The sequence below is a fragment of the Bombyx mori genome, chromosome 21 (assembly GCF_030269925.1).
Source record: "Bombyx mori chromosome 21, ASM3026992v2".
NCBI lineage: Eukaryota > Metazoa > Arthropoda > Insecta > Lepidoptera > Bombycidae > Bombyx > Bombyx mori.
The window spans coordinates 9,228,772-9,241,401 of record NC_085127.1 but is presented as its reverse complement, the minus strand read 5'-3'; the positions used below and the strand labels follow the sequence as shown (position 1 = coordinate 9,241,401).

Here is a 12,630-nt window from a genome sequence, read left to right as displayed (position 1 = left end):
GACATCGACGGTGACTGGCTCCTGCGTGATCAGGATTCAGAGAGTAGTCAGCGGCGACAACGATAAGGCGATTATCATAACGCATAGACTTATCGAAATACCGTTTCGACACTGACTTCATGTGTTTCCGGATGGATTCGAGACCCAGGTCATCGTATAGGTCAAGGTTCCTTATGACCCACTCCGACTGTTAACCTGCAAGAGCGGGTTTGTAGGGATTGTCTATGTGTATATCATAGAGGTGTCTATGTGTTTGCGGGCCGCTTGAGCGAACACCACACTAGCATAAGTCATGACGTGAACATAAAACTGTCCCTCGATAACCATTTTATTTTTGCGTAATTAGCGTAATTACTGGTGGTAGTACCTCTTGTGAGTCCGTACGGGTAGGTACTACAGCCCTGCCAATTTCTGGCGTGAAGCAGTAATGCGTTTCGGTTTGAAGGGTGGGGAAGCCGTTGTAATTATACTGAGACCTTAGAACTTATATCTCAAGGTGGGCGGCGGCATTAACGTTGTCGATGTCTATGGACTCCAGAAACCACTTAACACCAGGTGAGCTGTGAGCTCGTCCACTCATGTAATAAATAAAAAAATTAGTAAAAAATTTCACAAAAAACAGATTAAGAATGGATGGACTTTAAAAATGCGATAACTTTCGAACGAAAATATTTTGATAAGATCTCGGGTGGATAGCCTTATGAACATATAATATGGATATAGTATGTATAAATTATGTTAGTGATTTAGTGTAGTTAACAAAAAATAGAATTTTATATTTTTGTTATCACGCTAGGTACTATATTATTTTAAGTATTTTCATATCGTGATCAATGTAGAGAAAGTATTTAATTTTTTGTTCGTCCAAGTATGTTGTACGGGGTTACCAATTTACAAATAAGTTTCTATTTCTTCTTTAATGTAAATAAATTACAGACTGAAGAATCGAATACACATTATCAAAAAATGTCTAATTGTTAAATAACAATTAGACATTTTTATCTAACAATTAGACATTTTTTAATTTTTTATTAGAAGAAGAAGAAGAAGAAATAGAAAATCTGCGTTAGCTCACCGCCGGTTGGCAGAGTTCCCAGAAGGCTGGCAGCATTTCCACGCTGGATAGCAATGCTAATTCTTTGTGCAAAATACGTACCGGCCTTCTGGTCTCCCGAGGCCTCAAAAAGTTTTTTTTAAGGTCCTTAAAAAAGCTTTTAGCAGATGGGCCCCAGGGGCCCAAAGTTTCCACCCCAAACGGAACAAAAATGAAATCTTTAGAGAGATTTTTTTTTTAAGTTAAGCGGCAAAAAATATCAAATTGACATATTTTATTTATTAACAACAAATTTTAGACTAGGGTGACTATTTATACTTTCCACTCTGCTAGACATGTCCTTACAGATCCATTCGGTCTACTTTCAATACTGTCGGACGCTATAGATATGAGCAGCTAAAGTATAAGTAACCATACTTTTCGAACTCGCCGAAGAGTTCTATGTTAACCTTAGCCCATAGAATCAACCCGCTGAGTTTCCCCCGGATCTTCTCAATGGTCACGATTCAGATTTGGTGACAGACGCCGTGGAGGTGGTTATGTCTTCTTCTTTGAGGGCGCTCGAGCTCTTGTTTAATATATTGTCCTTCCCTTGCTGGTTGGGCACTTGAATATCCGTATCCTATCCTATCCGTCCTAGCCAAGTGGCAAGATCTCCAAGACGAGCTGCAGAAATTATCTCTAAAAAATTCGGTTTATCCTTTTCGCAGATTATTACTAAATCCTAAATAGGTACTTAATCTTGCGTTGTCCGACACTGATTTTCTCAATTTTTAATTAAAGTGAAATTAAAATCTATTTTTACTTATTTTGGATAAAATACGCATAATATACTTTCCGTGTATAGTTAAATACATTAAGAATTGCCAATTGCAAGGATACCTACCTAATTGTAAGTGGGTTACTTAACTTGATTAAAAATACATTTTTTTAAATAGTTATAAGTACCTAGCTAATTTTTATCATTTATACATTAGAATCTGTAAAATATTAAATTATACTATGTGTTAAATAGTTTACCTCGTCGGGATACTTATTTCATTAGAAAAGAAAAAAGCTTTTGATTTGACCACTGCCAGATCAGTTAAAAACAAAAAATCAAATTTGTCATGTCACACGGTCGCGTATTTTTTCCTGAAATTTCAACATTAAAAAGTTTTAGATTAACTTTTTATGAAGTAATCCATATTTTTATGTAGTGGATAAATAAATACAAAAAATTACATTTTCTATCAGCCTGTCAGGGACATTTATAGTTTTCTGAATTATGATGCAAAATTAAAGACTTGCATTCAGCAATACCTAATGATATAATAATATCTCTTAGAAATGGAGGTAAGGAAGCCAATTCATCGTAATTACTAATAAATTTAAATCTTTGCAAAGTCAGTGATGATACGGCTACAATTTCAGGAGGAAATTCTGGACTTATTCTCACGAGATGAGAATCTTGAACAACAAAAACAAACTATATCATCGCAAAACAAACCAAAAAAAATTAAAACAAGAGGTTTGTTGCTTTTTGGACCGTAATATCTTAAATATAAAATATATAAAGCTGTTATGTTATACTTACAGTAAAAGCTCTTTATTGGCGGGGTATATTATGTTCCGTAAATAAGCCGCAAATACAGAACCGCAAATACTGTGACATAGGAACAGCTGTCATAAGGTTTATTTTACTTTTTTATTGGACCATTTGACGACGAGCTTACAACGGATATTCAGTAGGATAAAACGCATTACTGCTTCACAGCAGAAATAGGCAAGGCGGTGGTACCTACCCGTGCGAACTCACAAGACTCCCTACCACCAGTAAAAATATAATGAAAAAATAAGAAATGTTATAAAATATAAATTGGTATTATTAATTAATTTCGTAAACCATAGTACCTACCTACGTACCTAAATGGCACAATATGGTTTACGATCATTTTACGATGGAATGCTTAACGTGTACCTGTCATATGGAAAAGGTTCTTGCGTCTTTAACGAGTTTAAATTAATGAATGAAAAGAGTTAAAATATTTGCAGAATTGGTGACTACTGGGTTAGGTTTCAAATGCTTTAAAGGTTATGGGATCTCAAGGGACTGATGGAAGCCTCTTTAAAATTATACTAATTTCATTTTCATTCAGATGAAAAAATATCAGGTGATCAGCAAACTGATAAAGAGCAAACTGAGAACTTAGTCTCAATGATGCGCAGTTACGATGCTAAATTGTACGGCGAGGATGATACTTCTCAGCCCACGTCACGAGCTGCACCTGTTATTCCGGTCGACGCAATGCGCAAAAAAAAGAAAAGGAAAAGGTATGACTTGGCCTATCAGTGACTATAAAACCCTCAGACACAGCCCACTGAGTTTCTCGCCGTATCTTCTGAGTGGGTCGCGTTTCGGATCCGGTGGTAGATTCTGAGAAGCACGGCTCTTGCTAGGGTTCGTGTCAGCAACGTCGTCAGGTTTGAGCCCCGTGAGCTCACCTACTAGTTAAGGTTCCGCTGAAATAGCTTCTCAAGGCTTATCAGCTTAGGTAGGAAAAAAAAACAAAGACTATAAAACTTTAAAAGTATATTTTTTTAAATATCGAGTTTAATCCTATAAAGTCAACAGAATCTGCTTTGATTAAATTAATCAAGCATAACATAACAGATCTTAGAGCGAATATCCCTTTACGAAACATTATTACTCAACTACAACATAATAATATAGCAGATGCTATCAAAGAACTTGAAATAATAAAATACTTACTGATTTTATTTATAAGAATTAAGACATAGACTGATCCCTTGGTAATCGAGAATTAGGTAACGGTCTTACTAAAACACCAAAGTGAACTGTCATTCACATTGAAACACGAAATAGCAGTTACAATTACGAAGGAATACAAAACAGATGTCGTCGATTAACCTTTATAGTTTCTTTCAATCCGGAAACTCTGAACGCTTTAGAACAAAACTAAGCATGTCCATTAGGTACACTAGCAAACTCGTGCGAGCTCACAACACGTCCCACCGCCAATAACTGATGATAAGAATTAATGGCAGAGTTAGGTAGAGGGAAATAAGTAGACAGGCACTACTGATATGGAAGAATGATAGGGAAAGAAGTTATGGTAGTTTCTGTTTTTGGCTCGACCGATTTTTCCATCTGAAATCCTATTGTTTGCATCCACGTTTGATCACCTTTTTTTTGCTTACGTAGTTGGACGAGCTCACAGCCCACCTGGTGTTAAGTAGTTACTGGAGTCCATAGACATCTACGACGTAAACGTGCCACCCACCTTGAGATACAAGTTCTAAGGTCTCAGTATACATAGTTACAACGGCTGCCCCACCCTTAAAACCGAAACGCATTACTGCTTCACGGCAGAAATAGACAGGGCGCTGGTACCTACCCGCACGGACTCATAGGTGGTCCTACCACCAGTAATAACATATCACCAGTAAAACCTCTTTAGTTCAGTAATCAATGTATCTGGTTTAAAACCCGGGTTGGGATCCACCTTTATCTATTAAAGATATTTGATATGATGATGATTTTAACGGACCGGGTTATGTCGGACTCCGGCGCCTCCTGAGAGGAAGAAGGGGAGAAGAGAAGGGCCTAGGTCCTTCACCTCCCCCAAATTCGGTACCTGAACTTAGAACTGCTTAGAATCCTAAAGATAAACCTTTTAACTTTAACATGGCTATTAGCAACATAAAGTTTACCGCGTAGAAGTTTTCAATTCGTTTACTAGTTGAGAGTATTCGGCTTTTTCTAGTAAATAATAATGGTTCTGCGGTGGTTCCATAGATCACAAATAACAATTTGTCTTGCAAATTGCCGATATGAGTCAATAAGAAAGGTCGCCAGTGCGTTCGGTATGAGGGAGGTTTCCGAAGAAGACGCTTGGAATTTCTATTGGACTGATATGAGTGTGTCTGTCGAAAGGGCGAAGGAAATGAAAAGGTTTCAGCGCATAAATCATTATCCGGGAATGCTTGAGATCTGCAGGTACCTTATCTCAAAATGAAAAATAAACTAATCCAAATGTTGCTACTATATGCATAGTGAACAGATTTATTTTATGTGCAATTTTATTTTCAGAAAAGATCTCCTAGCTCGCAATTTGAACAGGATGCAGAAAATTTATCCGAAGGATTATAATTTCTTTCCCAAAACTTGGTGTCTTCCTGCAGAGTAAATCGTATAACATAACATTTTATAGTTGTTTCGGAGATTTCCATGAATCGTAGTTATAATCAGTATTGACGGCACGTCCACACTTTTCTGTTCATTTTTTGTATTCATATAATTATGTTCTTGCAGCTTCGGGGAAGCTCTGAATTACAGCAAAACGCGTAAAAATAAAACTTTTATAATAAAACCGGAATGCGGGAGTCAAGGACGTGGCATATATTTAACAAAATCTTTGAAAGACATCAAACCTTCCGACAAACTTATTTGTCAGGTATGAAATATAAAATAAGTAGGTATATCTACTACGCTAACATTACATTTTTTTATTGTATGGTACGGCGTTGTGTTGTATGTTACAGGTATATCTATCAAAACCATTTCTGGTCGATGGTTACAAGTTTGACATACGAGTATACACTCTCATTACGTCGTGTGACCCATTAAGAATATTTGTCTACAACGAAGGACTAGTCAGGTGAACTTAAACAGGGTTCTCTCATCAGGTCGCTTGTCGAAAAACACCACTTTCTCTTGAGAAATTGTCATTTATTATTATACCTTTTCTATTTGTCTAGATTCGCAACGAGCAGATACGCCGATCCGAATGCTAATAATACCACTAATGTATTCATGCACCTAACAAACTACGCCCTGAACAAACACAGCAGAACCTACGTGTATGACTCTGAAGCGGGCAGCAAACGGTACTTTGTGTATTTAGAATTTTATCACGGTCAATATAATAATGATATGTTCATCATGAGCATATTTCTCGTAATAATTAGCGGAAGACGTAACGTGGGACGCCCCTTGGCTAGGTGGTGCGATGACCTCCGCTCGGTGGCCGGCAAGAAGTGGATGAGGAGAGCCGCAGACCGGGCTCAGTGGTGTGGATTGGGAGAGGCCTATGTCCAGCAGTGGACGACTGTGGGCTGTTGATGATGATGATGATGATGATGATGAGCATATTTCCTCGATGATTTATTTATTTCAGTCTTCTTATAAACTAACAGTTCGTAATTTAAGTAGCTTCTAGCAACAGGTACAAATCGCTGCAAGCCATGTTGCATACCATGACATTGTCGTTGCTATGTTTATGCGCTTTTGTGACGGAACTTCTATTTCTATTTTATACGTAGCCCCCATAGCTCTGCACATTTGAAACTTTAGTTACATATTTTTAACGTTCGTTTTTAATTTAGTTTTCGTTCTGCTTACAACTTAAATTAATCTACCCATATACCTACCTACAGTTTTAAAATGTTCGTTTTTAATTCACCGTTAATTTAATTAATTTAATTTCATAAAGTGGAACTTACAATTGAATTAATTACGTGTGCAAGTACCATATTAAAAGCATAATTTCAACTTTCTCGTATGAACTGTATGCGAACGCGGAACAAACAGACTAGAGAATCATAGTCTTTGCTTATCTTTGAGTAAATAAATTTAATTCATCTCCTCCATGTTTTTTATCGTATTTTATAACAAAGAGTGTCGACAGTTGTAAACACACGTGTTGGGAACCTCGCTCGTCTACTGCCTACTTCTACCCCGAAGTACTTATGTTTTCCGGTATAACAGTACATAGACATAGTCTCGATCGATACTACTCGTAAGGGTTTACAATACGCTCCAATACTAGCAGATGCCGATTGTCGATCGCAATACGCTGGCGTACCTGCTCTAAGAAGGCCTGCCTGTTCCCGTTGCCGTCTGCCGTTGCCCATTCCCCTTGTGAGCGTCTTTTACGACACGGAAGCGAAGTGATGGGCTAGTGCTATTCTAGGACGTGACGTAAATGGACGTAACTGACGTAACTAGGACGTAACTGGTGGTAGGACGTTATGTGAGTCCGCACGCTACGCTGGCTATTTCTGCCGTGTAGTAGTAATGCGTTTCGGTTTGAAGGGTGGGGCACCCGTTGTAACTATACTGCGACCATAGAACTCATATCTCAAGGTAGGCGGCATTTACGTTGTAGATGTCTATGGGTTCCGGTAACCACTTAACATCCGGTAGGCCGTGAGCTCGTCCACTCACATAAGCAATAAAAAATAAAAAATAAAAACTTGACCACTTAGTCATAAATATGGGATGATAATTAATTTAATGCTTTAACATTGACCAGCAAGATCTCAACATTGAACAAGATCCTGTTATCTCAAGGTGTTGATCTCGATAAGCTGTGGCATTCGATAGACGAGGTCATCGTGAAGACGATAATTTCCGCGTGGCCTATCTTGAAGCACAGTTACCACGCATGTTTCCCCTCGCACGATATGGTTAACTTCAATGCTCATTTCATTGTTTTGCTTTTTATTGTGTAATGGACTTCTTTTGTTAGCTTTAGTTAGCTTTGTTTTCATCTTCCTAGAAGTTTATTTAGCCTAAAGGATAAGACGCCCGGTTCACTCATATCAAGCGATACGACTGTATCGATGTTCAAATTCAGGCAGGTAGGTATCAATTTTTCTAATGAAATACGTACTTAGCACGTGTTCAGAAATTGACTTCCACGATGAAAGACGATGTGTAATAAAAAAAAATGTAAAAAAATTTATTTGCGTTGTTACTGGTGGTCCTATGAGCCCGCACGGTTCGGTACTACCGTCCTGCCTATTTCTGCTGCGAAGTAGCAATATATTCCGGAATCGAAGGATGAGAGCCGTTAAACTATACAATTGAGATTTCGACTTCAATGCTCAGGGTGGGTGAAGACATTCACGCTGTGATCTCTATGAGCTCCGGTAACCACTTAATGCCAGGTGGGCCGTGAGTTTGTTTACTCGACAAGAAAATAATTAAATATATTATAGACGGCTTACTACTTGTAGCTATGAGATTCTTAAAAATATATTCACATATATTTCATATACATTCTTATATGTTGTATGAGGTACATATTTTAAATTTACCCTTACAGGTGCACGCTTGTTTTGAAATATTAGGTTTTGATATTCTTCTAGATCACAAACTTCATCCGTATATCTTGGAAGTAAGTTTATTTATTACACTTCATTTAAAATTTACATTGGCGGACTTAATGCCTGAGGCATTCTCCTACCTGTCAACCAAAGGTAGTGCGGAGTAAATAGTATAATAGAATAAAGTTTCTGTAGATTACCTATAAAATATGTTTAGGTAAACTATATGTCGAATTTTTGTTTGTTAATTTCAAATTGATACACGGTGGTGACACATATGTTAAGCAGGCAGAATCAATGACCCTGATCTGTTGAATGGTATAGAATCTAATCTACAGAGGGACTCTTGCTCTCCATCCAAATAGCACTTTGGATGGAGAGCAATGAGCAAAATGAACCTTCAAGCTCACTGATCACTTGATGTTAAGTGTAGTAAGTCATTCATTTTATTTCTAACCGGAATTCAAAAATCCTTCAAGCCAGCAATATATATATATATATTTTTTGCTTAGATGGGTGGACGAGCTCACAGCCCACCTGGTGTTAAGTGGTTACTGGAGCCCATAGACATCCACAACGTAAATGCGCCACCCACCTTGAGATATAACTTCTAAGGTCTCAGTATAGTTAAAACGGCTGCCCCACCCTTCAAACCGAAACGCATTACTGCTTCACGGCAGAAATAGGCGGGGCGGTGGTACCCACCCGCGCGGACTCATAAGAGGTCCTACCACCAGTAAAGTATATGCATAGTAGCGGTACCTTTTTTGAATTACCTAACCATTCAAGCTCTCAGCCTCCATCACCAGTAAATATTGACTTTAGACTTAAATAATTACAATTAGCAAGTTACGTTTCAGGTAAACCATTCGCCTAGTTTCCATACTGATACGCAATTAGACCGAGAAGTAAAGGAAAATCTACTCACGGACACATTCACTATGCTCAATATATGGCAGTGCGACAAGAAACGCGTTCTCGAAGAGGATCGAAAACGTATAAGGGATCGATTGTTGCAAACGAATAAGTAAATACTGAATTGACGCTTTGTACTGAAATTAACGTGATAAGTTAATTAAATTTACCAATATTAATGTAATATGCAGATATGCGGAAACCACAACGATCGATGAAAAAGATCGGGAAAAAACTCCTTGGCAAACTCAGATCCAGTGGGAAGAATCGCACCTCGGCAATTTTAGGTAATGTAATATGAATATAAGTGATGTAGGAGCTCATCTCACCTAATTTCAATCAATCAACCGATGGCCCCTTTCTCCTGAACTTTTAGAACTGTTGGTTTAATTAGTTATGTGTACATAGGTCGCCTCTAACATCTTCCATTGTTGTCTCTCTCTAGCAACCCTCTTCGAATTGGGATCGGCTGTAAACATTGTCTATCTCATCCTCCCATTTTATCCCGGGTCTTCCTCTATTATTTTTACCGTCTCATTTTACCACTGTCTTGCTCCAATGTTTTCGCAATATTCGCAAAGGCCAATCCACTAAAGAGATCAGCAGAAGAATAGCTGGCACTTGTGTTTTATTTAAATAAATATAAGGTTCATGTTTGTAGACGAGTTTATCCAGTGGGAGAACAATACGCCTCGCTGTTCCAACAGCCGTCTGGTTCTTTGTACACCGGCACGGCGTCGTCGCGAGCTCGCGGTGACTGTACGCGGATACAGCGAGAGGAATTCCAAGTACGCTTTCAGTTCAAATGAACGCTTTTATCTATACCAGGGGCTCCCAAACTAATTTTGTCTACTGCCCACTTTGAGAATAAATTATTTGTTAGCACCCCTATTTTTTCACCTACTTAAAAATCACAATAGCGAGAGCTCAGTCGATGAAGAGTCCTTCTAGATGAAATTACAAATCGCCTTCCAAGCCTCTACACAACCCCACTTTTTTTGGGTCTCTTACCGCCCCCCTTTAGGCCTGCATCGCCAAGGGGGCGTTATCGCCCACTTTGGGAAAGGCTGATCTATACAGTATGTTTATGTTAATGAATAATATGTTTGTTGAATCATAAAAACGTTTAGCAATCGAAAGCTAAAGCGGAGGCCCTGAAAAAACCGTCTCAACCGAAGCCCAAGGAATCGGAAAGTAAAGCTGGCGACGAATCTAGTATCACAGCATCGGCTTCGGTTGCGACACCCAGTACTGAAAAATCAAAAGTTAAAACAAAAGAAAAGGATAAGAGGAAAGAGATAGGGAAAGACAGTGAAGAAGACAAAAATAAGGCAACGAGAATACAGTCCAAACAGCCGGTATGTACACAGTACCTACTATTTGTGTTTCATTCGATTACGCTTCCTGAAATTTACCATAAATATGTAGGAATAACGAAATTATGATTATATTGATTAAGCACGACATTTTTATCTATTTTTCTAAAATATCCATCTTCGGATAAAATTTTCCTGAATAGTAGAGTTCAGTACGTTTTATTACACAACAAAACGCATTTTTAAATTATTCAAATTATTTAAATATGTATGTATAAGTCTTGTCGCTAAAAGCGATCTCTGATTTAAAATAAACACCCACACCCACGCGCACGCACGCACGCACGCACGCACGCACGCACGCACGCACGCACGCACGCACGCACACACACACACACACACACACATTATTTCAATTAGTATTAATTTATCTATATTATTAAATTTGTTCTGTTGCTTATTCTTATAAAATATTATGTAAATGGCTATAGGAGAGCGGTATTTCCTAAACAATCAAGTATTTTGCTTAAAAGGAGATTCCAAACCCTGTATGTTTAATTTATAAGTTGAAGCAATAAATATTTTTAATTTTTTTTTTTTCAAATAGGTCAGTTCTTGAAAATATTTATGTAACAGGATAATGTTTGTAATGTACCTTTTCCGAATAATTCCGTTAACCCTGAGTATTTTATTAGACTATGGGTCTGTGTGTGTGTGACTATAGGTATGTTTTTTTTTATCCAAAATGTATTGATAACTATTTGTAAAAAAAAACACATTATTTGCAGATACCAGAAGAGTCCAAGCCTCAATATGTCCTCTGTTCCTTTGAACCAGATCCAATAGTTGAAAAAGATGAACGCGAACGAGTAAACTTACTGGCACAACGTGATTTTCTTATTAGAAGCTATGGAATGTTGGAACAAGTAAGGCTTAATATTACTTAGATATTTAACGAGTTAGAACTACTGTTAAAGGCACGCATTCTTCTAGATCTATTTGATGATGAAGAAAATTGGGACTTTAAGACCGGAAGACGAAAGGAAATATGGTGTCTATGGGCGACTGTCTCTTATTTCTGCCTCACCAAAGGTAAGTAACATCCTTATTTATCTATTTTTATATTTAAATAAACAAACCGAAATAACAATGTTACTCAGAAAATGTGCACAAACTACTTCCTAAATTTTCGTAATTAATCGTTCGTAAATTTTATTAAAACAATCGAATCGACATAAACGCAATATTTTATATCCCTCCTCCTCAAGTCGTGCTCCTCATGTCTGAGGAGCGCCTCCATCTACGCCTTTGTCCTCACGATGTTGCCATCTCATCTCATCCTGTCTTCAGCTACTCATAGCATAGCAGACGGTTGAATCAAGAATGATGCAAATCTGGTCAGACCATTCAAACCTTTAATATAAATCCAGGAGTTTTAAAATATACAGATACCGAATGGCCCACCCACCCACGTGATTTAGGATAACGTTATTTTTGTGTTTGTCTCCAGAAAATGTGAATATAAAGAAGCGAATCAAAAAGTTTAGAAAAAATAAAATAAAAAAATAATGGAAACCAAATTTTGTGTACCTACAGACCGACACGAAGAACGCCAAGACGCAAAAGTTAAAGAGGGCTTGCAATAGAAATAAATCAAATAAAGGTGAACTTTAACAAATACTCACTAACTATTGTCTTTTGAATAAAACAAACCACTAAACCTTTTTATTACTTTAAATGAGTGGACGAGGACGAGCCAACCTGACTTGAAGTGTTTACCAAAATCCATAGACACGTATAACGTTAATGGCGCCCACCTTGACATATGAGTTTATTTCTCAGTTTTACAGTTTTTTTCCCTACCTATACCTATGCTGATAGCCTTAAAAGGCTATTTCAGCTTCGCCCTAACGTGTAGGTGAGCTCACGGGGCTCAAACCGGAGTGTTGCTAACACTGGCCCTAGCAAGAGCAGTGCTTCGCAGAATCTACCACCGGATCGGAAACGCGACCCACTGAGAAGGTCCGGCGAGAAACTCAGTGGGCTGTGTCTGAGGGTTAATTTTACAGAACGGCTGTCTCACCCTTCAAATCGAAACCTGTGATTGCTTCCCGACAGAATTAGGGAGGAGTAGTCCCCTCGTATACTCATACAAGGCAAGACAAGGAAACTCAGAACACAATAGACGTTAAATATAATACTACAAAGATTAAGGAAAATCATTTTTTTTCA

At 37.9% G+C, this 12,630-nt stretch overlaps 1 protein-coding gene across 2 annotated transcripts in view; it reads left to right on the top strand.

The window, feature by feature from the left end:
- Nucleotides 1–2,096: 2,096 nt before the first annotated feature.
- Nucleotides 2,097–12,630, top strand: part of LOC101740464 (tubulin polyglutamylase TTLL13) — an 11,403-nt gene continuing 869 nt past the window's right edge. Inside the window, exons 1-17 of one of the 2 annotated variants that reach the window (XM_004929622.4) lie at nt 2,097–2,389; nt 2,468–2,564; nt 3,193–3,367; nt 4,854–5,054; nt 5,148–5,240; nt 5,370–5,511; nt 5,600–5,715; nt 5,816–5,944; nt 7,372–7,525; nt 8,167–8,238; nt 9,028–9,194; nt 9,274–9,369; nt 9,744–9,870; nt 10,213–10,440; nt 11,187–11,324; nt 11,392–11,490; nt 11,995–12,061. In XM_004929622.4, the coding sequence (XP_004929679.1) occupies nt 2,384–2,389; nt 2,468–2,564; nt 3,193–3,367; nt 4,854–5,054; nt 5,148–5,240; nt 5,370–5,511; nt 5,600–5,715; nt 5,816–5,944; nt 7,372–7,525; nt 8,167–8,238; nt 9,028–9,194; nt 9,274–9,369; nt 9,744–9,870; nt 10,213–10,440; nt 11,187–11,324; nt 11,392–11,490; nt 11,995–12,061 (2,107 nt within the window). In that variant the 5' untranslated portion in view covers nt 2,097–2,383. The other variant, XM_062674723.1, reaches the window with a different exon arrangement.